This window comes from Aphelocoma coerulescens, chromosome 2 (genome assembly GCF_041296385.1).
Source record: "Aphelocoma coerulescens isolate FSJ_1873_10779 chromosome 2, UR_Acoe_1.0, whole genome shotgun sequence".
Lineage (NCBI taxonomy): Eukaryota > Metazoa > Chordata > Aves > Passeriformes > Corvidae > Aphelocoma > Aphelocoma coerulescens.
This window is the reverse complement of record NC_091015.1, coordinates 80,626,488-80,653,916: the sequence shown is the minus strand read 5'-3', so window position 1 is coordinate 80,653,916 and position 27,429 is coordinate 80,626,488. Positions and strand designations below refer to the sequence as shown.

The 27,429-nt window shown below is 40.1% G+C and overlaps 1 protein-coding gene across 4 annotated transcripts in view; it reads left to right on the top strand.

Annotated features, from left to right (window-relative positions):
- The window catches only part of GMDS (GDP-mannose 4,6-dehydratase), a 424,030-nt gene that overhangs the window by 382,342 nt on the left and 14,259 nt on the right, over positions 1–27,429 (top strand). Inside the window, exon 10 of one of the 4 annotated variants that reach the window (XM_069008226.1) lies at positions 26,789–26,881. The exons of the other annotated variants lie outside the window; for them this stretch is intronic. Coding sequence (XP_068864327.1) covers positions 26,789–26,839 — 51 coding nt within the window. The 3' untranslated portion in view covers positions 26,840–26,881. The remainder of the gene's footprint in view (positions 1–26,788; positions 26,882–27,429) is intronic. 4 annotated transcript variants of the gene reach the window in all.

Genomic DNA, 27,429 nt, shown 5'->3' with positions numbered 1-27,429 from the left:
ACGGTCCTCTTACATTTTGTAGCATGTGGATTCTGACTCATCTTTGCATTATGCTCTTCAGTTTTATCTTGATGTAAGCCCCATTGACTTAATTACACTGGCATAAAGATGGAATGGGGAAATGGTCAACCACGCCCACTAACAAGTCCATCGTGAAAATATGGGAGTTGTTCTTTTGTCTTCAGGGAAATTTCGCCAGAATGGGGTGTCTCTTCTAGACAGACTCTTTGCTATTTTTAGCAACTTGCAAGAAAACTGAGGTGTATTCTCTGAATTATACCTCGCTGCAAAAAGGAGATATGCATCAGAAGGCTGTAACTAGAAATGGGACATTACGGAGTAGGAACTTGATGTCTTTGGTAAGGCAGGGCATGGTGCTTCAATCAAAGACAGTGTTGAATATAATTCTGACATTATGTTTATTTTTAGCCAGTGTGCAGCATATGCAGTGTACAGTTACCTAAAGAATAGATGAGGAAGAGAGAAAATAAGTCAGGATGGTAATTTAGGGCCACACTAAAATACACTGGAGGAAATGAAAAAATAAATGTTATTTACACATCAAAATGCTACAGGAAACTAGAGTCCCTGTATGACAAAGCACATGAGATCTTGAGGCTTCAGAAAGATTTGGATTGTGGTGTTCTTGAAACAAGGACTGCAGCATGAATTCAGAAAGAAAATGCAGCAGAGGATATGAGTTTCCCTCACCAGCCGTGGCATCCTTGAGGGCTGTTTGGGCTGGTTGTTTTCTCTGAGACATGTAACATGATTCTCCAAACCCCAAGTTATGTCTAGCAGGCAGGATTTAACTTTTAACTGGCATGATTTCAGTTATATCAACAAAAGATCTCAGTCTCCTGCCACAAACAAACAACTCTAAATTAACTGGCCTGAATAATTGAACAAGGGGTTTGTTTGTTTGTTTACTTCAATTACTGTTTGTGGTAGCAGTGGGTGGAAATGAAATCTTGCCACTGCTTTCTAACATCTATCAGATTTGGAACTTTGTTCCTCTCTGAATCTTTGCAATTCTTCATGATATTTTTTCCAGTACTACTTGCATCTCCCTTTATTTTTCATTCCTAAGATTCTAATATATTACACTGGGCGTTGTAGTACTCTTGATCCAAGAACACTATTGTCTTTTCAAATCTATGAGACTAGGGTTTTTTTTTCCTAGTTCTTCTTTTATTTATTAATTATTTTTCCTATGTTTTTGAATCCTCTATATTTCTCTGAAGTATTTTTTTCATTTTATCATATTCCAGCCTTCTGAACTCTGTAACATTATTGGTATGTCAGATGCACTAGTTTTGTTTCTTAAGATGTCCTTTGTTTGAAAGTCCCCTTCTTTTCTAAATGCACTACATTTGCATGCCCAGTGGTAAATACAACTATCTTTATTTTAAATGCCATTGTCACCATTCAAAAACTATTATATAAAATTTCATAAAAGCCTGCCTTTTCTTCAGTTTATCTTGCCATGAAACTCTTCCAGGGTTTACTGTTTACTCCCATGGTATCAGCATGAGGTATTTGTTCTTTTGCTTTGCCCTCTCACTTTGCATAAGCTAGTGATTCCTTTGCTTTGTGTTTTTAATTCCTGCACTATTTCCGTGAGCTCTCCAGCCTACTCTGCTCCATGCTCCTGTGGCTGTTTTACCCTACAACTTCAGTATGCTTTTCCCTAATTCTGCTTGTTGCTGAACCGATGGAAACACAGTCTTTCCACCTTCTTCCTCATTCCCAAGTAATAAATGCAGCCTTAGTTTACATACATAACAACTGAGCTTTGAGCCTCTGTTCCACTTTCCATTCTTAATTTGGTTTCTGTGACCTAGTATTTGTCCCATCTCAGCCATCACCTCACAGCTCTGGAGCTGAGTCACGGTCCAGCTCAACTCTGGAGTGTTCAGTTTTGGTGCTGAGGTTGTATTTTGGATGCTGTTTCATTGGCTCAGTGTGGGAATCTGCAAGAGCTGGAAGTATTTCTGCAGCTACCCAAAGTCCTGAAGGAGTTAGGGAGCCTGTAAAATACATGCCTGGTTGATGTCAATGGTTCAGAGATGCTCTCTGACCCTGCCTCATCCAAGGCTCGTGCTGTATGTGTAACAGTTGGCACTGCATGTGTGCCTGTGTATCTGAGGAGGCAGGAACAGACTGTTGAACACTGTTTCATCGACTCTTGTGGGCCAAAAGTGTGAATAACCTGTGTTTAATATGGTTGTCTAGGCTGTTTACATTGGCTTGTTGAACCACAGCCAAATTAAATTTCTGAGGAGGCTGCTATTGCTTTCTAAAGATGTAACCCCGTATCTTTGTTCATCAGCTCAAAGTTATTTACTAATCATTACCTGTGTTTGGCAGAAGAGCAGCAAATAAAACAGGTGCTTTGTGTTTTACATGGTCTGGGTACACATCCTTTTATTTGAACAATATTCATAAGAGAGAATATTAATTATTATTAATGTTAGAATATTACTGTTTTGCTCTATGCCTTAGGAGATGACAGTCTCTGTGGTAGCATTAATTAACGTGTAGCTTGGCTGTGTAGGCAGAAAGCAAACAATCTCCTAGCAGGTTATTCAACATCAGCACACAGCCTTCCCTCTCGTACAGCACTTTCAAAGCAACTCTCATCCACTGTGCTGCAACCTTGTACTAACCTTATGTTAACAAATTTATAACTTGGAAATTATTCTGCTGACATCAATGGTGTTACACCATGCAAAACCTGTTTAAAATTAAGTCCAAGGTATTTCAGTTTTAATTTTTAAAATGTGTTCTAAATAGTATTCACAGTAATTGATGGCTTGGCATTACTTTTCTGTTTCTAGTTCAAAATTAAGATTTCGTAAAAGTTTTTAGTCTGGTTTTCCCCTCTCTTCTTTTTATACTGAAGTTGCTCCCTTAGGCAAAATCACTGATTTCCTATCTTCCCCTTACAATATTATGAACCAACAAACAGAGTTGTCTGCCAGTTCATTCTTGAATATAGATTCTTCTTAATGCAAGCAGAGCATGCAGGAATCTCCTGCTTTGCAAAACAGAAACTGCCTGTTTATCTGTCTGTGTACACAGAGAAACAAAAATACACTAGAAAATACACCAGAAAAAAATTTAAAAACCAGAATCCATACATGAGTTAAAGGAACCTTATTAAGATACAAGGTCAAATACCTTGAAGTTTGGTAATGCAGGCATTACAAGATCTTAGTTTTCAGGGATTACCTGCTTGCTTTGTCTAGCCAATACCCATGTGAGCATGTGAGATGTTTCAGGGATGTTGGACTGCCCAGAAACTTAAGCCATCCATCCTCAGCAGATCTGTGCTGGGCAGGTGCAAACTGCCACATTTTTGGTTTTTTAAAGGCACAAGAATTGACCAGGCTGGGGTGAACTTTCACCAGAATGGCAGAACACATCCACGTGGCAAAGCTGAAAAAATCTGCTTGTTTTGAGTCTCAGCTATAAAACACAGTAAGACTAGAGCTTTCTAAACTGTCCAGAGTTTTCTTTTGACAGTAGCTGAGACATGATGGTGAAATAGCACCCAGGAGAGACACCCAGGAGCCAGGGATGGAGCCTCCAGGTCCCATTCTTCCTACATTCCACTCAGACTCATACAAAAAGGGGCTGGGGACAAGAGGAACCTCTCCAACACACAAAGTCACAGGATACAGCTTCTCAGCACTGTCCTGAGATGAAGAGAAAAAGGAGGTGCAGGTGGACACACAAGTTCCAGGGCTGCTGGAACACCACTGGGAAGCCTTTGTTAAAGGCTGGATAAGGCCCTGGCAGCTCTGTAATGGGAGAAAGCTGAGCCCACCAGAAGCCCAAAACAAGGAAGTATTTTTCCTGTGAGCCATTTTCTTGGTAATCTGCTCAGTGACGGGCCGGTTAGGAGCATTCTTACTGGTCTCCTATCAGCTATTGCTGCTTAGAAGGAATCCCTAGTTGGATAGTTCAGGTGAGCCAGTGGCCTAAAGTCATCTCAGGGGTATGTGTTCACTGGGAGGAGAGCCTCCTGGAAAAGAGTGAGCTCGTCTCAAATTTTTCAAAGCCCCACAGTGGTTCTGTGACAGCCAGGCAGCTGAGCCCAGCCAGCCTTGGGAACAAGGGAGCTAGGAGGAGGAAGTGGATGGGAGGTTGGGGTGGCAACTGGGGGCTCAGATAACAACTTCTCATGCAAATCCAACCTACATGGGTTGTGTGTGTTGCCAGTGTGAAGATACGTTTTTAGAAAATGTTTAAGTAGCACCAGAGGCAGTGGTGTGACCTGTAGATGACTTCTCCATTTATAACTATGGAATGTAGAAGAAAGGGGGGAAAAAAAGAAAAAAGCCATGCAAGAGATACCTCTATGACTAATTCATGTCTTCTCTAGAGAAACTTTCATTCCTTACAATTAAAAGGGAATTTCCTAATTTGGCTTATTTTAAAAAGTTATTTCTAAGCTTGACACAACATTGATTTCTCCTTACCTGGATTTCAGATTGCTCTGAACATTTAAATATGCTGAGTTTTTACTGAAAATCCTTCAAGAAGAGCTCATTTTTCAGCTTCTAGAGCAATAGACCTTCTTGAGCCTATGATAACTAGTAATTTACCCATTGGTGAGGTGTTACCAGTAATAATATTCTTCTCTCTTCAGTTTCCATATGTTATTCCTGCTTTATAGCTGTAAAGAATCACAGTTGCACTGGGATTTCTTTTTACAGAAAACTGATTTTAATGTATCTCTTTTCACTTGTGCGTGGTAATGGGATGACCAGTGTACTCTCCTGATTGTTTTGAAAAGCCAAACAGAACCTGATGATGTGAAGTTTTAACTCCTACATTGGTGGCCTTAAAAGCTCACACATTCCTTTGCAGCCACTTTTGGTGAAAGATAGCCACAGGATAGTCCTTAAAAGTCATGGCTGTATTTTACGTAGTGTGATTATATGTCATGCCTTCAGTGGAAAAAAAAAAAAAAAAGATTTCTTGGTTTTTATTAAAACAGGCAAATCGAAACAATCCCAAAGTCAAGGTAGAAAGAACACAGCAGCATTCTACTCATAAGCCAGTATCATGATTTTTGAAGGTTTGGGTTGGACAGCCTTTGTATGTAGCCTGAAAAGGTCCATTCTGATTTTTCAGGGTTTTCATGCACTGCAGGGAAGGTAGCCTGAACTTGTCCCACCCATTGATGGATCCTGCACAAGCATATTTCAGTATCTGCCTTGATTTAGAGGGATTAGTTTGAACAAGTCCTAATGAATCTCCCCAGATAATATCCCCTGAGGAAGGCAGGAAACCCTTCAAAATAAAAAGGTAGTGATGACTTTGCAACATTACACATAGGAAATTTATTTTCATGAGTAGTAGAAGCATGAACAGGGGAAATACTTTTGCCTTCATTCTACTAGGATTCCTGCACCTTGGTCCCTCCATGACATCAACAGCAGAGCTCCTGCCTGGAGAAGAAAATAGGAAATACAGAGTACTTACATTTTTCCAGTGAAAATACTTTCTCCCCCAAAAGACCACTTTGGTCTTCCTATTATAAAATGTAAACACTTTTTTATAGTTTAAGTATAACCACGCTTTAAACAGCTGCTGCCTCTCACCTGTGCTGCAGCTCTGTTTCTGCAGTGAATTAAGCCCTCTCTTCACAGACTGCACATCAATTGCAATTTTTTAAGTGCTTTGGGATCCTTTGGGTTGAAAAGTATGATATCAATTTAAGATATTAAATCGTTAAGAAGAATAAGAGCATTACCAGATGCTGATGCTCACATTATAGCCATGCTGTTAACAACAAGTTGGGAGACACTTACATTTTGTCTCTGTAGCAGGTATCACATCGCAAAACCCTTTTCATTAACTGCACATTAAAAGTCATGAGGCTGTTTAGCCCCAGCTAATCTCACTGTACAGCAGTCCAGAACTTGCCTGATCTTACAGCTAGGAATTTTCTACCAACCTCACATTGTACTGGCATTTTTTGCACGCTTACATCCCTCTGCTTTTATACCACTGTCCTTCACTTAAATAGTTCTGTCCTGTGATGACGCTGTAGCATCTTCCCCCAAGTGATGGTATAACGTGTAGCTGTTTCACCTCCCAGGTTTTTGTATGGTTGACTAAAGAAATAAAGAAATAAAATTTGTCCTTGTGTTGTTATAGGTTGTTTCCGCACCCTTTGACCATCCTTACAACTTTTCTCTTTATCTGCGCCAAATCCAGTTTGTTTTCTTTTGACAACACTACTAAGAGTAGTTTTTGAATGCTACACAGTATTTGAAATAAAAGACACATCAATTGGTGTCTCATACGCTAGCAGTAATGCTCCTCTACTTTGGCAGGAAACAGGTCATCCTACACATACTAAGATTATGTTTCCCTTCATGGTTGCATCACACTTCTGATTCACAGTCACCTGTGATGAACTCATACCTGCAGGTTGTTCTTTACACCAGCTGTTTCAGAATACAGTGAGCCTTTTGTTTTCAGTCTCTAAGTGAATTATCTCAAGCTTTTTCCTCTCAACTCTCAACTCTTCCATGGTGGCAGACTTCAAGTTGAGACAGTTTTTTCTTTCTAACCTGAGCCTCCCTGTACAAATTTTCCTCAAATTTAAGTCATCATCCACCTTTTTTAGCTTGTTTGTGATATTTTTGACTTAATAGAAAGTGCCTGTAAAGATTGTTAAGGCTGATAGTGACAAATCCAACCAACAGCTTCATGCCAGCCAAAGACTTCCCCTTTTCTGACCAGTTGCCTAACCTTTTATATGTTATTATTCCCCTGCTGTACCTCATCTTCTCCAGATTAGCTGTTACTGCAGTTACTAGAAGATAAATCATAGAATTAGAAAGATAAATCATAGAATTAGAATAGTTTAGGTTGGAAATGACATCTAAGATCACTGAGTCCAGGCATTAACCCATCAGTGCCATGGTGACCACTAAACCATATCCCCAAGTGCCATGTCTGCTCATTTTTTGAGCACTTCCAGGGATAGTGACTCCACTACTTCCCTGGGTAGCTCATTCCAGTGCCTGACCACCCCTTTAGTGAAGACATTTCTCCTGATATCTGATCTAAACCTTCCCTCGGTGGAACTTGAGGCCATTTTCTCTCACCCTGTCACTTGTTGCCAGGGAGAAGAGACCAAGCCCTGCTTTGCTATACTCTCAGGTAGTTGTGGAAAACATTAAGGTCTCCCCTGAGCCTCCCTTTCTTCAAGCTAAACAACCCTAGCACCCTGAGCCACTTCTCATCAGACTTGTGTTCCAGACCCTTCACCAGCTCCATTTCCCTTCTCTCAACATGCTTCAGCACCTCAATATCCTTCTTGCTGTGAGGGGCCCAGAACTGGACACAGGATTTGAGGTGTGGCCTCACCAGCGCTGAGCACAGGAGGACATTCACTGCCCTGCTCCTGCTGGCCACACTGCTGCTGATACAGGCCAGGATGGCACCTGGCCAAGGTCACCTGGGCACACTCCTGGCTCATGTTCAGCTGCTGTCAAACAACACTCCCAGGTCATTTTCCCTGATCAGCTTTCCAGCCAGTCTTCCCTCAGCCTGTCCTGCTGCATTGGGTTGTTGTGATCCAAGGGCAGGACTCAGCACTCATTGAATCTCATACAATTGGCCTTGGTCCATCAATCCAGCCTGTCTATCCCTCTGCAGTCTTCCTACCCTCCAGTAGATAAACACTCACACCCAAGCTGGTGTCACCTGCAAACATGATGAGGGTGCACTCGATCCCCTCATCCAGATCATAGATAAAGATGCTAAACAGGACTGGCCCAAAACACGCACTGCAGGGGAGCACCACTTGTGACCAGCTGCCAGCTGGATTTAATTCCACACTCTGGGCTCAGCCATCCAGTCTGATTTTTACCCAGAATCCAGCCACTCCATGATTAGCCAAATCAGCCTATATTGTTCCATGCCACAGCTAGATCACTCTTACTAGCAAATGCAGGGCAAAAGCTACTCAGATTCTTCCATATTGTGCCATAAGCTATGAGACAGAAGTACCTTTTGTAATGACAGGGCATGGCTAGGTAAATCAACATGAGTTTAGCAAGTTTGAAATAAATAGTTGACATCTTTTCTTTCTTTTTTCCTCTCTGAATTCATAGTCAAGGTCATTGGGTTTGTTCTGTCTCATCTGATCCCAAAAGGAGAGAAACAGAAATGCTTTCTGCAAAGCAAGCAATTTGTGCAAATCTTCCTTTAATGTTGAGTTTAAGTTTTGTCATTTAAATGTGTACTTTACTTATTTGCAGAAAAGGACCCTGCTTTAATTTGAACACAAAGGAACTCTACATTATGTTCTAGATTGCTTTGTGCATTTGTATTATGTAAAATTGTGCACCAGGTTATTTTCTTTTCCTTACCTGCATTTCCTTCCTGCAGTGGCATTTGTTTAACAAAATTCAGATGCTGCTGCTTCCAAGAGTAACCAAGGTAGGGACTCAGGTAAATTAGTTCTTAAATAAGCTTCTCCATTATTATTTTAGTAACAGTAGTTGTTGGTTGGATTGGGTTTTTATGTTAGTTTTTGGGTTGCTTTTTGTTGTCTGAATTTTTTTTACATGCATATTCTTGTTTTATTAGATTTCAAAATAGTAAAAAAGTTAGCAGTCTTGTTGGCTTTTTGTGCTTTATGTTTCAGTGCTCTGAAGCATGTTTTCCATTGGCATAGAACCATCACATTTTGCTTAATGTGCTTCTTCTTCTTTGCACTTCTGGCAACAGTTCCGCTGCCTGGTTTGTTACACTAGTATAACCAACAGACAGCACAAAACTTCTGTTTTAAAATGAGTCATATCACTCCTGGATATTTCTTCAATTTTTTTCCAAATCTGGATCAGAGGTTTGGCCTTGCAGAGCTTTGACTACTTCTATACTTATGCTAAAATTAGCAGGAATCTGCTCAATTTCAAGTGTGTTTTTCTGCATTGGGGCCAGAGGACTTGCAACCTAGCAAGGTGAAGATCCATGTTCTGCTGGTTTATGTCCCGTTGCTTTATCAACATTTGCAGTACCAAACCCTTGATTTAGCATTCCATGGAAGGCAATATTAGTCAAGCTGAGTCAAGCATGATGTTGCTTTCATTCTTATCCTTACAGTTACAAGCTTGTCCCCCTTTATTCAGCCTAGCCAAGCTTTGTTGGCCATATGCTGTACCATATGCTATAGCTCATGTGCTGCTGCATAGAAACTTTTGATAGGATTATCTGAATTACCCTCAATGTGAAATAGACCAAACTTTATTAAAAATAAATCTGAAAGGCCAGGGTAAAGATGCTCATATTTTATGGGAGATCTCAGGTGATACATCTGGAAGAGCTGGGGAGTTCTTTTTCATAGGGGGTGAATTCAGCTTGAGATTTTTTTTTCATTTGTTTTGTTTTTTAACTCTAAATCTCAGTATTCAGGAACAACAGTGTGAAACAAACACAAATCTGTTGTATTTTTAAAAACTATTTTAGTCCTGTTTCCAACTCCTCTTGTGCTGACATTCTACAAACTGATTTTCTAAAAGGACTGTCACCATCAATTTTGCTTTTTTAAAGGACTTTAATTCTTTCAGCATGTTCATATGGTTTTATAAAGCCCCAGATACATGGCAAATCCCCTTGGTGTTGTAAGACAAGATTGCTGTTAAAAAATGTTTAGGCTTAGTCAGCTTCTTCTCACTACTGAAGTCATGAGGGACTCTGGGAAATGGTGTTTATACTAAGCTTAAATTGATAGGGCAAGTTTAATGCAATCAGGTCAAAGGTACAACTGCTTAGCTAGTCTCATCAACCACTCGGGTTTCAGCATCAGTTTATAAGAAAAGGCCTGTAATGATAACATCTGGCTGTGAGCGCATGGGCTGCATTCTCTGTGCAGTGATTGAATGTAATTTAATGGTGGGGAGGAGCAAACTGAAGGGCAGCTCCATTCCTGATTTGTGATCCCCAATAGATAAGGTACAACTGCCAGACTTTGATCACCCCTACTATCAATTCACTTGATGAAGAGCCTTTCTCCAATATAACCTGGATGGAGATGTCTTCCTTGGAGTGAGGAGTGTGGTCCACTGAAAAGGCTCGGGAAGGGGGATGTCAAGGCCAGGACAAAACTGTGTGTGGCTGATTGCTGGCCAGGCGTTACTTTGAGCGAGTGCTGAGTGACCCAGGACAGCGCTGAGGAAATACGCTAGACGGAATAACGGATTGGGCTGCCCTCCTGACGTGAGACAGCATAATGCTCAATTACATATTTCCTGCCTTGCGCTATCCAAGTTGGTGTGTGGCAATTTAAATATTCAAGATTACTGCCAGGCAGACCCCAAAATATATACTCATTAGGAGAATGTAGATACCCAAGACATCCTGAGGGATTTTAATCACAGGCAAGTCTGGTCTGCTGATCCTAATTCAGACCCTAAGACAGACGTTTTCATACAGAATATGTCTGGGTTTGCTGGCCAAATAGGATTGTCAACAAATAGGTATTGCCTTCTTTGCATTATCTGTACCATATTTAAAATTTCCTATCATATAATTTAAATTTCTTTTGTGAATAGGTTTTTACATTTTGCTACACCCTGGCTGGACTTTTGTTAAATGTCCGTCCCCAGCTGAAGAATTTGGGAAATTTCAGTCAAAATAATTTCCAATCATCATTACAGAAAAAGAAATTTAAATGGCTTGTTGCCAATTGACATTGGTAACATTCTGCTTTGAGGCAAGGACTTGAAATGAGATGATGCTGTGATTTGTATGTCATTGACATACGTCTTTTTTTCCTGTGAAAATCACTGTATGTTATGAGATTTAGAAAAAAAACCACAATTTGCACACATTTAGCAGAAAGTCTTTAATTTTTTCTGGGTAAAATATCAGAGTATTTAATTCATATTCAACATATTCAGGCTTCTGATGGTGGTAAATGGGATGCGTTATTTCTGAGAATCATCAAGCATGCTCCCTCCATCCTCCATCCTACCATCAAGTTGGACTGAATGAAGCTGAGCCAACACATGGCATTTTTTGTGGTTAGAGGAACGACTTGGTACGGAAGATCAACATTGTCTCTCTTCCCAAGTTTGCTTATGCTGCATTGCTTACACTGAGGCAACACAGACCTCAAAGCCTGCAAGGTTAGTGATTATCTGACCTAACTGTTTTCAGCAAAGGTCCAATTAAATTTCCTTGGGTTGCAAACAAAACAGGGAAGCAGGTTCTCAGTTACGTCTGTCACCCGAAAAAGGAGTGTACTCTCCTCTGTCTCAAAGAACATGTGTGGGTGGGCTGTCTGTGACTGACAACATTAAGAAGATCCATAACAGCCAATGTGGGACCCAAATGTTGGATATACCCTGCCTCGTTTCAGCCTACAAGTCTTTGTAATCACATATGGCACAAGCTTTACTCTAGATGGGGGCATGCATTTTTTCCATTTTCTCTGCACATGCATGCGAACTGTTTCCATAAGGATGTTCCTTATGATGTGTTTACATTGGGTTTGCTGATATTCAGGTGGGGATGCCTGTCATTCGTGTCAGATGAGTGTAGGACCATTCCTGGCAGTCAGCAGATCTCTGTGTTTATCTGACATTCATTAGGTAAGAAAATTCAACATACAGCTTAGGTTGGTAAGATTTGCCATTCCTTTTGAGGAGCCAAAACCCAGGGAGACCATTCAACTTGCTACAGATCAGTGGCAGGACAGACCATGGGATCTGCTTTCTAATCATGAGAAAGCATAGCTCTGCTCCTGAGCCAAGGCACGCCCTGTTGTAAGATCAGCTCTTGAACATGATAAAGTGTAGCATTTTGCACTCTTTTGTTTTGATAAGTATACTTTACTGTGGGTAATTATAAATCAGATAGTAAACCACTTTCTAGTGGCACAGAAAACAGTTAGCCAAAGTGTGGCTCACAATTCTTCCACAGCTTTGAATTGTCTCTGTCGGTTTCAGTGCTCAGCTTAGCACGTGTAGTGTGTCTTCTCATATGGATGGGATGAAGCCCTACTTAAAGTGGTAATGATTATACACCATACTTCTAAATGTATAAACTGCTTTTGAACATACTGGAAAAGCTAAAATATCAACTGCTAAACCAATGAATCATACTTTGTAAAGGAGTGGTTTTTATATATAATATATAAAATCCAACTGTATATGTATAGGCAGAGTGAATACTTACACATCACATGTGTAAGATATAAATGATCCTGATGAACGTGACTGAAGTAAATTATGTTAATGCTCCGGTTAGAACTATTTCTACATTAATTTCAAAATGTTTTTGTTATAGTGTAGATTCAGTGTCAGGAAGATGAAGGAATCTGGGCTTTTAACTGCAACCTCCACATTGCAGTGTGACTCTATGGGGATGTTGGAAATTAAACATTTGGTTTAAGCATTAAACACTTAAATTTTCTTTTTAATTCCTAGGCCTGTGTAAAATCAGATTGGGAAATTGTTTACAGTACTTCCTATTGGGGGCTTCCACACAGACAATGTCAGAAATGGCATCACTTTTCTGCTAGATACTTTTATTACTTTTCAAGAAAAAGTCTTTAAAATGCCAGCATGTAATTTTCCTGGTGACAAGTGATGACCTTGATGAAAGGGAAAGATGCTTTCATCCCACCTCCAAGTTAGGGGACTTTATCAAGGGAAGTAACCCTCCCTCCCCAAGTCTCGCCACCCCTGAAAGGTGTGGAAGGATTAATCACTAGAGGCAGTTGTTGTGTTCTTGGCTACCCTTCTCCCTATTCAGAGCTTGTGATGAATGGTCTTGCAATGGTGAATGGACCTATCGGCTGGAAGGGTGGCCTAACCCATGGTGTCATCTCCAAGTAAGGAGACCTCTTGATTCTTTTCTTATGTCGTGCTCCAAGTATCTCTTCCCAGGTGAAGGACCAAGGACAGAAGGCATCCTTCATGCTCCCTCTGCCACCACTGGCATTAGACCCCATCTTGAAGGTACTTGGGTGAGGGATCAGCTAGCACATGGTCAATAACAGAGTGGGAGGAGAAGCCCCAGTGGATAAGTGAGAATGAAAAAAGCCTTCAGAGAAGTGGGGAAGGGAAGAAGCAGCAAAAGTCTGAAAACACCAGTAGGACAAATGAATGGAATATATGTTAAGGACAGGTGTATGAGGAAGAAAGGTAGATAAATGCTGGTGATTTAGAGGGGAACAGGGCAAGTGGAAAAGAAGTGTTTGCTGAAGGAAGCAGAAACAGCCACAGGGAAATGAAGAGAGATCATGATTTCTTAAAAGGAAAGAAACTTAGGAAGGGTATAGGGAACATTTTTAAGAGTATTGTGGCACTGAAGTACAAAGTCGTATTAATCAAAAAATTTTCACGGTCCATCAGTGAGAGCTGGAGTGCCATGCTTACACCAACTTTATATACCAAATTGAGGAATGCAATAGTTGAGAACGAAATGGAGCTTGGAGGACCAGTTTGAATATGTGATGGACAAAGGAAACAATAAGACAGGTAATCTGGTTAGGTTTCATGTCATGTTTACAGCAGACTCTGCCTTCCACTAGGTAGCGTAACCAGTATCCCCAGCTATGGCTGGATACGTAGCATTATCTGCAAGGATAGGTTAATCCAGCTTTACATTCCCTCAGTCTGAGCTGGGCATGTTCACTAAGACAACTGTAACACACATTTCTTTTCTCCTCAAAGTGGCACAAGCTCTGTGAGAGGTTCAGGGTTGCTTTATCTCCATGTGCCAGGTCCTTCTGCGGTCACCAGGCTCTTGGAAAGGTACCCCTGTTGTAGGACACTCGTCTAATTTTCTGCTACTTGAGTGCACTGAAACCTATCCTCTCAGTCTATTATAGTGTTTCTGTGCATAAATTATATGGGAAATAAACAAAAGCATGTGGATTTGGTACAAGCTAATTCTTATTTTTAAATAGAATGTAATTTGCTATTGGCAAATTAATCTCATTTATCCTAGTTTCATTTGTTTAAAAAATGCGAGTAGAGTTATTCATGTGCAAAGGAGCTGGCAAATGCTGCCAAATCCACTAATAAATCTGGCTGCTGAACATGGCATTTGGAAATGGAGTCATTTGCCATTCTCATTTTGTAATATGCTAATTTCCACGAAAACCCACTATGATATTAGAGAAAATTATGGCTTCTCCTGGAGAAAAGGCAGAAAGAAATTATTAATCTGCCAATATTGTACAAGAAGAAAACTGTAGTGAGCAAGATAGATTTGCAGGGCTGTATTCTTTTGTCAGCAGTGGAAATGGTCCCACTGACCTGTTGCAGAGTGTATTTAAAATCCAATTCTGTGTATTTGTATTCATCTTCTCATTTTCAGAACTTTCAGTTAAAAGTTACTGACAGTGCTCCAGCTCTTTTGTGCATACATGCATGTGGCTACAATAACTACATAAATCTTTCCCATACTTAAGAATTCTGGGTTAGGGGATCCCACATGCTTCAACATTGAAGTGGCTGCAGCATTTTAATTGATCTCTGTAGAGTATCACAGTGGTATTATCTTCATAAGAGAGCTGTGGGCTGCCCTGGCAGCCTGCCAGAAGCCCAAGAGCTGTATCACATTTGCATGAAATGGACCATATTGCCACCCTTGGCACCGACACAAAGGCTGTGTGTCCTACAGACCGTGCAGGTCCCAACACGCACGGAGCCACCGCGGTGCAAGCAGACGCACCAGGAACTCTGCGTTTTCTGCACCCAAGGTACCTGTCTGCCTACTGGGGTGACAGCAAGCAGCATTCCAGCTGCACCACTTGTATGCTAAGCAAGCAGTTAAAAAAAAACCCCAGCAGTGCAGCCAGTATAATTATCTTTCATCTCACCTGAGTTCAAAAGCAGGGCTTTCCCACTGCCACTCTGTTTTCTTAGCCGTCTGCTCCAGAACCACTTTGGCTGTTGGTGGTTTATGTGGAAAATTAAAGGGGGAATGACTGTCACAGCTTCCTAATGACATCTAGAGATTCTTTTATATGCTAAGTCATTAATATCTTTTACAATTTAAAAGCACGATGACATCATATACATAATAACCATACAGGACTGCCTGCATGTATGCAAATAAATGTTAGAATTCATGACAATCTTTTTTTTCTCATGCCAAAGATGATTGAATAATTCAGGTCCATTTTCTCCAAGAGCTTTTCCTGTAAATAGAAATGCCTCTGCCTCTATCTGTTAACTGCTAATAGAGTCCACAGATACCTGCCTGTTGCAAGTTTGTATTTATTAATTATTTACAAATTACAATAGAAGAATCATAAAAAGAATATCATGGGAAATTATTTTCTATCAACTCTATACATTTGCAAATGAAAAGTAACCTTTCAGCTCTGCCTAGGGACTCCCTGTAAGAATGGTATTGAGCTATTACAACTTCAGGTCAATAACAAATCTTTTCTTACTTCTACACTTACTGTATAAATGTTGCTTAGTTATCTCTTCCTGTCTTGATGCTGTGTCTGTATGTAATACAAAGTATCTGTATTTCACACATTCCAACAACTTTGTATCACTGTAGCATACTTCATTAGCTAACCAAGACTGAAGCCAGGCAATTCCTTTTCATTATTTATGGTGCTGATGTTAAGTAAACATGAAAAGTGAAACAGAAATATGTTAAAACATGCTTGTATCATTTTATTACTTTGATTGTATCTCTGTGCATGACTGTATCCTCACCTGACGCTGATACAGGATGTATTTCTTCTTTCACTCATATAAGTGTACATGTAGTCTGCTAAAAGGAAGATCTACTGGTTTGTGGGTTGGGTTTTTTTTTAAGGCAAACAAAAATTACGTCAATTTAAACACATTTAGGACTTCAAAAAGCCAATCTGTACCATGAAGTGTTTCTATATAATTTTGTTTCAGTTTTAGGGAATGAAGTTAGTGCATCCATTCACTGCTAGCACTCATGAATTTACACATCATGTAAGATCAGTGTACAATATCTCTGAAACACCTGAAAGTGCACCAAGCTTTGTATTTGAAATTAAGCCAACATCCTGACTTGATAAACTCAAGGTGTTCAGCTCTGGTTCTGTGGAGCACTATGTCAGACCTATGTGGTTGCATGAAGGTGACACAGCAAAATCCACAAGTCCTGTAGACGTTGACTTTGGACAAAAACGCCAACCTGCACCTCTTGGAAGTCCAATGATGTCAGCAAAACAAGGCTAGCTCATCACATTCTTGAAAGCCTGATTTTAAAATCACACTTAAACAGACATCCCAGCATTTGCTTTTATTAGGTGTACTTACACTGTTTGGTGAAACATTTATTCCCTGCATCATGGCTTGCTGTATCCGATAACAGAGCTATTCGCCATCCTGGGGCCATCATGCTGTGTGCCTCTCAAAACGTGCAGCAGTGGACACCCACGATAAAGCAGGATTTTACTTCCCTGCTCACATGCAATATTCCACTTGCAGAGTAAGTGTTGTCAGTACTGATTTCAGCAAACATAAGGCGTGGGCAGAGTTGTCTTTGCAAAGAATGGGAATCACAGTCCTCAGTTTCTAGCAGGTGAAACATGGTGCTCTTAATCAAGGTGACCCACTGCACATCTATGTCGAATTTGACGTAATTTAAACTCGTGCATCTCCTGTTTCTGATTATGGTGCTATTCTGAATGTTTGGATTTCAACACAGTAAGATGGCTGCAGTTGAAAGGGAGGTGTTTCCTTTTTACTTCCTGTGAAGCAGTGGTCGCATGGATGCACTTCAGCCTACTAGAAAACAGACCCTATTTATCTAAAACAACCCAAGATAAAATACAACCAATTTGCATCCCATGTCCTATCTTTTCAAGCACATTCTGTTTTAAAGCAAGTAGGCCAAATTCCTTCCCATCATAGCTTCATAGAAACCCATGAGTTTAATTCAGCAGGTAGCCAAATATAAACAATGTTATAGAAAAGGTTCGTTTGGAACCAAACATGGAAAACTTTTGAGTTAGAATGATACCTGAAAATATTTGCTCGGTGAGATGAAGACATTGAAATACTTGGGTAGATTCACCTTAGAGTTTATACTAGCTCTTGTGCAAACTTCACGGTGAATCAGAGCCATGGATATTTCTGCCAGGTAGTATCCAAGTATTCCTGCCCACAGGACCAAGCAGTGCAGGAGAACAGTGACCAAAGTCCACTTTGCCTCAGTTGTCAAGTTGTCGGCAGATGGCCCTCAAAATGGGACATGCTCACTGGGAAGATGAAATGGCTCTAAAGGGAGCAATGACCTAACATATTGCCTTCCCTTCAGGAGGTGGCACCGTTTTGAACATACATGAAACTCAGGTGGGAATTAAACCTGCAGAAATCAAAGTCCTTTCTCCACCAGCTTCCATCTGCTAATAATTCCTCTCTTAAAATAGGTTTCTTTAAAGGTCTAAAGTTTCTTTCTTCCAGTTCATATTTAAGTGATGCAATGACAGGAGACACCCTAGGGTGTTACCGCACTTCAAGAGGTGACTTCAAGGCCAGCAACACTCCCTGCATGCAACACTATCTTGCAGTATTGTCTCATACCATTGTTCGTTGTTGCTTAAATATTTGGAGAGGTGTGTCATGTTTTGCTATTGCCCTTCAGCCTTTTGGAGAGCACAGAAGACAGATCTCTAGTGGAATAGTTCAGCACTTGACAGTGACTTCAAAATTCTTCACCCAAGATTTGTCCAGACCAAAGCATTTAGCAAGACATAACAAATACCTTTCGCACTTATAGTAATTTGTTCAATTTGTATACAATTTATTTTGATTCATTGTTGCTTCAAACTGAATTTTAGGAAGAGTGACAAGACTGAACTCATGGAAAGAGATCCTAATTTTTAGACCAATATAAACCACTAGGAGCTCTGTTAAACACAGAACTGCCAAGAATCAAAATCAGGTTTCTACAGTTCTTGGCATAGGGAAAGCTGCTCAAGTTTGGTTCCCATTAGTTATTTAGCACTTCTAGTATTTTTGTTGCTTCTGTTGCTTCATTCAACTAATTGCCAGGATCTTGAAGAATTTTATTCCATGGAGACAAATGCTGTATTATTTTTTCCAAGCACTGTTAAATCAACAGGAGTTACTTCTATGCAATATTATAATAGCATTTGTAGTAATATGATATGTGTTTATTACTCAGTTAAAACTATGTCCGTGGCCAAGCTGTGTCAAAATGATACTGTGATTCTTCAATTGCCAATGAGAAAGTAATCATACGCTCCAATTTGTGTGAGCATTGTTCCCCATGCACACACTCACCCACTCACAAGAGCTACTTTTGAAATGCTGCCTTCTCTTTGGCTGCCAGCAATGAAAGTAGAAGTGCCTCCTTACATTAGTGTCCATTTTAGACACTTACTTGGCAGAAGTACTTCTCGTCTCTGTTTGCAGGTGTTTGTAGGCATTGCCCATCATAATGCTCAAGGACAGAAACGGTCTCTGTGACAGCCAAAGCACACTTTCAGGTCCAGGCCTCAAAAAAAGCAAGTTGTAAAAATGTGGCCTTTGAGCATCATGAATAAGAGCAAGCAGGCTATGAGGCAGAGTAGCAGCAGCCATATGTTCATCACCTTTGACTTTAGAATGCTTGGCAGAGATGTGTCAAGTGTCTCGTTCAGCTCTTCACTGCTGTGCAAACATCTGTGCTAAAATTTAAACTTCCCTCATATAGAATTTAAAGAGAAAACAGCATTCTCTTAAAAGAGGACTCAAATCTCAGCGATCTGGCATAAGAATGGAATTCAAGGTTCAGAGTAACCCCCGAGTCATGCGGCAGATGGATCCAGTTAGCCTCAATTAAAATATGAGAACATTGGGCTAGTTTGGCAGAGAGATATTGCAGCAGGGGTGGAGACAGGGCCTTCAAGGAGAAAGTGTAGTAGTAAGCCCCAGAGCAGAATCTTGAAAAACTGAAATGTATGTCTTGTTACTGAAATTAGCTATCATGAAAGACATATTTTGAACGTTGTACTAAAAGAAAGATGCAGGATGGACCCTCCCCAGATACAAACAGTATCATGTAATATCCTGACTTTAAAAAAAAACAAAACATGTAAATTTCTTTCACTTCTCTTGGCCTTCATTAGAGACTATCCATACTTTTATTGTATTAACAGTTGAAGACATAAGCAGATGAATGGAGGCTAGCTCCTTAAAAGCACTGTAGAAAAACCATCAGTTACCAGTTTGATTATCTGACAAAAGGAATTTTTCCTTATAAAACAGAAGCTTCTGTCTTCCTACATGTGAGGACACTGCTTACATACTGTACAGAACAACTGGAATAAAGGAAATTAATAACCACGTGGAAGAAGAAGAAAGGTGGCTCATTTCTTCCTTTTTTTTTTCTGAGAGCTGGTGCTTGCAGTAACAGAAGCATCTAAAACTGCGTGCTTCCAATGTATTTCTTGATTTTGTAGATATAGGCCTGTTTTTCAGAGGTCTTATATTTTTACAGTGAAATATGAACTTTTAAATTGAAATACTTGAAATAGCAGTGTCTCCTCTGCAGAGCGAAATAACAGTTCTCTTAGATAACTTAAATATTGTAGGAACAGTGGCAACGCTTGAATGCATCTGGCTTACTTTCTGTGGATACAGACAAGATATTCATTGCTTATTTTAAATTCCCAGTTTCTAATTATACCCCTAAGCTTAAATTCAGTAATTATGGTAAAAAACAAAAGAGTGAAAGACAATGTATTGCTTGCTGTCTCCTTTCCATTCTGTAATTCAGGCCCTACTTCATCCCCACCAGTGCATTGTTTCCATCCCATTAGTACTTTATTACCTGCAGCATGATCTAGGTCTTGAAGGGGCATTGTTTGCACACAGACAAGCAGGTGTTAAAGTTCCTTTCATCATCTTAATGACACAGAAGGTTCTCTAGGGCCTTCAATGAGAACACCTACTTCTCAACAGAGAGACAACCCATCTATTTCCTAAGTGTAGTTCCTATTCCTGCCCATTTTGTCCTTATGGATATAGAGCAAAGCACTTTCCTCCATCACTTAATCTTTGTTTCTCTTCATCCATGCTCTTCCCCAATATCTGTAGGGTAAGCAAAGTAAAAAGATAAGTCCCTTCATCTCTGTTTCTTGCTACCCAGCTCAGTGAGTCGGCAGACACAGAGGCATAGCTGGCTTTGCTGACAGGTATCTGCCACTCAGAGACCCCTTAGGATCCAGCTGGATCTCTACGGGAATTATTGCAAAAGGAAAATGCATTTGTGTGACTGAGCAAAACACAGTGGGAGGGTTTGGTGCTCAGTTCAGGATGTATGGGTTCATTAGTCTCACGAAGGAATGGATTGGGTTTGCCATCAGCTGGGGCAGAAACAAGATTATAGGTGCAGGTTAAGGAGATCTCTGCAGCCACTTGAAGGATGGCTGAGATTTGAGGTGAAGGGCTGCTCAGACCACTGTAAGTGCAGTGGAGGAGGTCTGCACTGTACAATAAGAGGCTTAAGGGACTCATGGTCCATTAAGAAGGTAGAAGCTTGATACGGTCTGTTGAGCTGGCAAAAATGTGTTCCTTTACAACTCCCCTACCCCAGGCTGGTACACTCATAATTTTCCAAAACAGTTGCTGTTTACACTGAAGTTCTCCGTGTTTGGTCTTTCTCCAAAACCAAATTTCATTGTCAGGTTTAGCAGAAGGCCTGCTGTTACTGCTTGGGTGGGCACATGTAGGGAAGAAGGATTTTTTAAAACATCTGAATTTTATCATTCAGTCAGGAAAAAAAAATGACTGAAGTCTGGTACTTGGAAGGAATGAAATTATTTGATGATACCTAGCACAGATGAGTTTTTGCAGGGCAGTATGAAATATATATTGCTTTAAACCATTTGGTTAAGCTCAAGAATTAAGTGAGTCAATTGTCCTGGCTTGTTACAGACATGTTGTTCCTGCATGGAGAACTGATTTGAATATTGAGCTATGATTCAGTGTCCTTGATTTCAATATTTGGTGTATCAACACCACACTTTAAGAGCAACCTCAGTTGTCCAGTGAAATTGCAAGCTCTCCTGGCAGAGTTGTGCAAGACTGGAGGGTTAGTTTGGGGTTTTTCTTTGTTTAATGGAGTTGTAATCTTGCCAAGCAAAGAGACAGACTGCACATTAGTAAGGACAACTTTTTTTTCCAATTTTTAGACTCTGCTGAGATCACAACAATCTCCAAGAGCAGATCTTTAAGTTTTTGCAAAAAATTGGTTTTGGTAACGTCTCTTTGGGGTGTTTGCTTACAACACAGCTCATATTTCTACTGCATACTCTTAGATAAATCAGAAATTTTATTTGTGGCTTGCTCTGCAACCTTAGAATAGTAGTTTCATCTTTTTTTCTGCATCTAAGGGGACAAGAATTAGAAATTATCTGACATCAAATACCGTGTAAAGATAAGAAATCACTGTTGTTGTTACAGAAATGTGGAACTGTGTGAGTTCTACAAATACTGGCTTTATTACTATCATTACTATTATTGAATAAGTATTTGTGGAAAAGATCTCTAATGTAAGAGGAAATAGACAACTGAAAGGAATAGTTTGTTAGACTGAAAAAGAAAAGTGTTAGACAATTAAGAACCCTCTTTATGGTCCGGTCCAAGAAGGATATTCAATAAAATTATGTTGGTAGTAATAAAGTGGTCTTCCTGGTCAGAAAATTGGAGGTATTCCTGCTATCATTCCTCCTTATTCTTATTATCTACTACCATATAAGTAGCAAATCAGTAAGTTCCCTGAGTCAGTTTGTACCCAAAGCGAACGTCAGCATCCTTCTTGAAAGCATTCCAGATGTAACCAGGGTCATAAAACAAAACAGAAGGTTGATGGTTTTACTGTGATGCACGTTACAATCAAGTAGTTATCCGATGGATCATCTGCTTTTTATGATCCATGATGAGAAATATAGCTGTCATATGAGGAATAGATTTCTCATCGTAAAACTTACCTCTGTAATTTCAGCACCTGAATAAGTGCTGCCTCAGGTGCTGATTGTGCTAGTAAACACTGTCTGAAGAGTGATTTCCCCACCTGTTTCTCCTCCTTCCAACTAAATGCACAGTTTGGCAACAAGTGTGTTTGTGCAGTTCCCTTTTGTTCAGCAGCTACTGCTATTAAAGATCTCCCATGAGGAGGTTCCTGTTGGGTAGCTGCTGATGCAGGAGTTCATCTGGGGAAAGAAAAGCCTTGTATGTAGGTCAGTGTTTCTGTAGGTGGCTGGTGAAGCAATCTCTCATGGGAATGTTAACTCTCTTGTGGTGCAGATCGCTTCAAGTCACTGCTGCCACTGCAAGGGGCTGGACTCATGTACCTCATTCAACTCGGGTTTCCAGTGTAAGAGGTGAGAGAAAAGCTCCTAGTTTATGTAGGTTTTTTATCTGCACTGGCTAGGCAATTAACTTGGCATTTGGAGTAGATGTGTAGAATTAGAGCTCTCAAACCTCTTGTACCATATTTATGTACAGCACATTCTCAATGGGAGAAAGCAAGATACACATTGAGGACGTAGATCAAAACATGCAGAAAGTTGCAATGATTTCACCACTATCCATAGGACTTCTGGTATAAATCAAATGCATGTTAAAGGCAAGGAAACCTCTTCATCTAATGTGATGATTGAACCATAGGAACAAATTTTCCTCTCGGATTTGTGTTGTGGACCCCCTGTGTTAGGGAGAGGTTATATGTTTCAGCGTGCTGACAGACACTATTACATACTGTGCTTTATTCACCCTTGTTTCACCGGCCTCCAATAGCCCTTTGCACCTCTGAATCCCTCTGCCTTTGGCACTCCTGCTGGTGAGATTCCCAGATGGGGGTGTGGTTTAGCTAAAATGGGTGCTTTTCACCAGAACAATAAATTACTCCTATACTGCTGTCTGAAAAGGGTGGATCTGGAGCCAATTTAGTGAGCATAAGTTACAAGTGACTTTGGAAGTAATAACTTATGCTTTGAGCTTCCTTAGATGTATAGCCAAGGAGCTGTCTGGCTGCATATGTTTTTACACATCTTTCAGCTAAATTAGAAATGCAAGTGCAAAACCTAATTTGTGGAGATATCTTGGAGATTTGTGACCTTTCCAGAAATACTTTGAGTCCACAAATGAGCCAGAGGGTCTCCTGGTTTCATCTACCTTTTTTTTTTTATTATTATTGCCACATAAGGCACATTGCTGAATAGTACATGGAATTTATTATATCTTAATTAATGAATCTGAGTATAATTTGCCCCAGTCCTGGCAAGCAAACTCTGCTGAAAAGCTGATTAGTGAAGGAAGTCAACTTAACTGAATGCCCTCTTCAGAAATGTGACCAGAGATTGAAGTATACTCATATATGTCAAAGTTAGAAAACCTTAGGAAAGCAGAAGATGGGGATTGCACTGGGCTGAGAAATAGGAAGACAATGGATGGAGCCTTTATGGAGATGGGGAGGAAGGTAATGGTGGAAAAGGAAGAAAGTTGTAGTAGCAAAACATCAAAGGGAAGATAAAAATAACCACAATTGGAGATACTGGGAATGTCCAACGACACTTTATCCAAGGAGGAGCCAAAGTGGATATGCCTCCTATGCTATCTGTTGATACTGAGAAAGAAAGAGCTTAAACCAAGCCCTGAAGCCAAGGAGAGAATCTGCTGTTAAGTGGTCTTTCCATCATGTTAGTGGAAAAAGGACTAAATCCAGCAGACATATAAAGAGCAAGAATATTGGCACATGGGGACAGTTCATTTCTTCCTACTGTCAAATTTATGAGTTTAGCCTGGTGGGATGCTACCAGCAGTGATGATGAACATTACAAGCCTGGGCTGTATTTAGCCCACTCGGTCACTTCTTGGCCAGGCTTCTGATGATTTCAGTGGGAGATTGCATGAGAATGTGCAAGTCCCTCCTCCCCAGAAATAGCATTTCTCCCAAAAAATATTCTGTTAAGTAGCATGAGCAGGTGCATTGAATTGCTGGCATACTTTTAGTATGCTAGTTAGCACCTCTGAGGAGGTCAGTTAAACAATTTCAGCCTTGAATATAGAAGTTGAAGGGCTTAGGGTTTGTGGGAAGAAAGAGCTTTATTTCAGAGAGATGCTGAAATTTGTATGAAAATATGTAACTTGAGGCACACACGAGCAAAAATTACCGAATGAGAACAAGAGCCATCTCTAAATGTTCTTCTAATATGTGGATTTGAATGTGTTCAACATTATGTTTGTTGCTACACTTATTTTTTCTTCTTATGTAGACAGGCACGAGTCTTCCCTACATTGTACTTTGTCTAATTCATACCCACGCAAAACACAGACCAAGTGGGAGTAAATTGGGTTGGTTGCACCTTCTAGTTAAATATGTGAATAACTATTCTGGATGTAAAGCAGCTGAAAACAGTGCTGCTCTTACACAGCATTTGCATGTCTGCTGTCATGAAGGATCACACATTGCACACAGTTCCTACACAGTAGGAATTGCAGATGACAAATGTCCCGTTACTCATGTAGCTGGTCATTTTTGTATGCAATTACCAGAATTGCATGCTCAGTTCCAGTAACCATGTGCACAAAAATAGGCTACAACAGCCTGCTTAGGGTTGTTAATAGCATGGTCCAAAGTCTAAGTCTTTATTGTTTTGTTGTTTTATGCTGGTTTTTTTAAGAGAACTGAGCTAGGAATTTGTTTGGTTGTTGACTATACAAGCAAAAGCAGGCATACATCTCCGTGTACTGCCAAGGCTGCAGGACTGCAGAATTTCTGCAGTGAGCTGCATGTGGTTTACATACTGAACTTGGTATAAGGAGCTGATGGACCAGAAGAGAGATACTGCACCAGGTGACCAGCTGTAGTGCATGGCTCAAACAAGGAACAAGCAGCTCCTGAAATTTTGCATTTAAGATCCTTTAAAATCCATGCATCTCCAACTATCAGTTTCATAGTGAGGCATAAAGTCCTTGCCATAAGCAATTTAGAGTCAGCCTGCAGTAGCTGAGGAATACTTAATTGGCATTTCTCTTTTTTGCATATCACTGTTCTCATCGGTTCTAGAACATGTTTTTTTCCCACCTGTACAAACCTCTTTGCCTTAAAGGATTCATGAAGGAAATAATTAAAAAGTACACAGAGGAAAACTGTCTGAGCAGAAGGGGCAGAAATCCAAGGTGCTGTAGGGAGTTGCCCCAAACACTCTTTTGGATGATTATTAATTTTTTTCTTACTATTATTTTATGACACTGTTTATGTTTAATTACTCATGTTCTCCTAACCTGTGTGACAGGCATAATTTGAAGAGCAGTAGTAATGATCAAGCTGTGGAAGTGCCAGCTGCTGCCTACGTGCTCAAGCAAGCATAGAGCAGGCAGTGTCAGGAGACAACTGTCTCTTGATTAGATCTGAGCTTCTTTTTTTCTCATGTTGATGAAAATGATCCTGTCTGTTATTATTTAAATATAAACTATGCCAAAAGATGCTATGAAAAGTGAGAGCTCTCTCAGTTCACTGCCTGTATGGAATAGTAAGTTTATGGGACTTTACTGCAGTATATGCAGTTAAAATGTGTACTGGTTTAGTTGTAAAAGACACAGTTGGTCTATTTGGATGTTTTTCATCTGAAAATTAAGTCTTTAGAGAAGAAAAACAACCCAATAAACTCATAAGTTCTGTTACTCTCAAGTCAGTCGTAGGAGCCTGGGGTGGAAAAGTTGAGCAAGCAATGGCCATTTTTTAGTATTGCTAGGATGAGTATTTGATTTTTATGTGAAAGACAGTATAAAAGAAAACCATGGGGCAGAAATAGAATTTAAACTGTAGACAAATGAGAAATATGTGGTTAAATAAGTCACCTGCTGCATCAGGGTGCTATATGATCATTCATCCTCGGAGCAGTTTGCTTCTGGGGGGCTGCTCACTACAAATCAACGGCAAGGACTCACTCAGGGCAAATTTTTGCCAGATGCAATGTGATGTGAATGCTTGGCTCCTTCATCTGTAGTAAGCTACACATCAGAGGGAAGTGGTGGGATGCAGCCTGAGTTCTCTTCTTGCTCCTCCCTCTCATTCCAAGGTGTTGGTCAAATCCCTAAATCATCCTGCCTCCTAGCTTCATAAAATGGGGGTGACAGTGCTTTCTTCCCATTTGTAATGTCATTATTGTTGCTTAATTATATAAAATCCATATCTTCTCTTATCCATATCTTCATTGGCACTGTAGTGCTGCTGTGAAGCAGTTCTGTTTTGTCTGAGTGGTCATACATCTAGTTGAAGTCTTGCTCAGGTTACAAGTGGAATGAAACTGCCAAGATGTTTATCTAGCTTTCTTCGGCTGCTTTTGAGATTCTCAGTAGATACATGTAAGTTCTGTAATTCATGGCTTTGTGTGTTCACATGTATTGCCATTACACTGGAATACATCAAAGAAAGTAAACCAAGCCAGGAGGTTTCACTGGTGACCTGCACTGAAAAGGAGATGCAAGCTGTAGGTGAATTCTAACAGAATATTCCAGGAGGTGATATTTGACTTTGATAAAGTTTTGGAGAAACGGCTGGCATTTCTGTGTTTGTGCAATGCATAATGGGACCTTTACCTGGCATCTCTGCCCTGCCAAAACATGAATGAAAAATAGGATTACTTATCTGAGGAACAGCTCTGTCTTTCACGTTGAAACTCAGCAATAAATGATTCTTGTGTGAGTGGTCTCAAGAGACACTTTCCTTGTAAAGGAGTCAAGTGATTGATGAGGCATCTCACATTTTAAACATTATACAGGTGAAAACATTGGAGTATTATGAGCCCTTGCCTGCTGCTGTGGGTGCCTGAACAGCTTGCTTGCTTTTTAATTGTGGAACTAATGAAGGTTTGGTAAGTAGAGCAGGACCATTAGAAAATGCTAACTGTTTTCCTTCTGTAATGAAGCTTTTCATGTTTGACCACTGCAGGGTGAAGTAATGAAGAAGTTTTTGGTAATAGATCCAAAATTCCTCTCTTCTTTAATTGAAAGTATTTAAGAGAAGAAGGTCATTGAGAGGACAGATTTCAAGAAGTGGTATACACATTTGGTGATGCTTTGGAAAGGAACAGAGCATATTAGCCATGCTTTTAAAGTGTATATGACTAATGCACTGCCAAACCAGTGGAATTTTATAGGCAGCTACTGTGAATAGTAATAGCAGTCAATGAATCTGCTTTTTACCCCTACTTTCAGCTTTAGGAGATCTTATTGCTTCTTTAAAACTTATTTCAACATAGTTTCAGCCCTGTCAGCAAATCTCTGCTGTGTTACCAGTAATATGTGTTGTCTCCCAGAACCCTGCAGTGTTCCACACAAAAATCCTGAAAGCTGGGACTGGTGTGTGATGGAGTACCACTGGAAAAGGAAAAGGAACAAATCTATGATGATACAGAAAGAA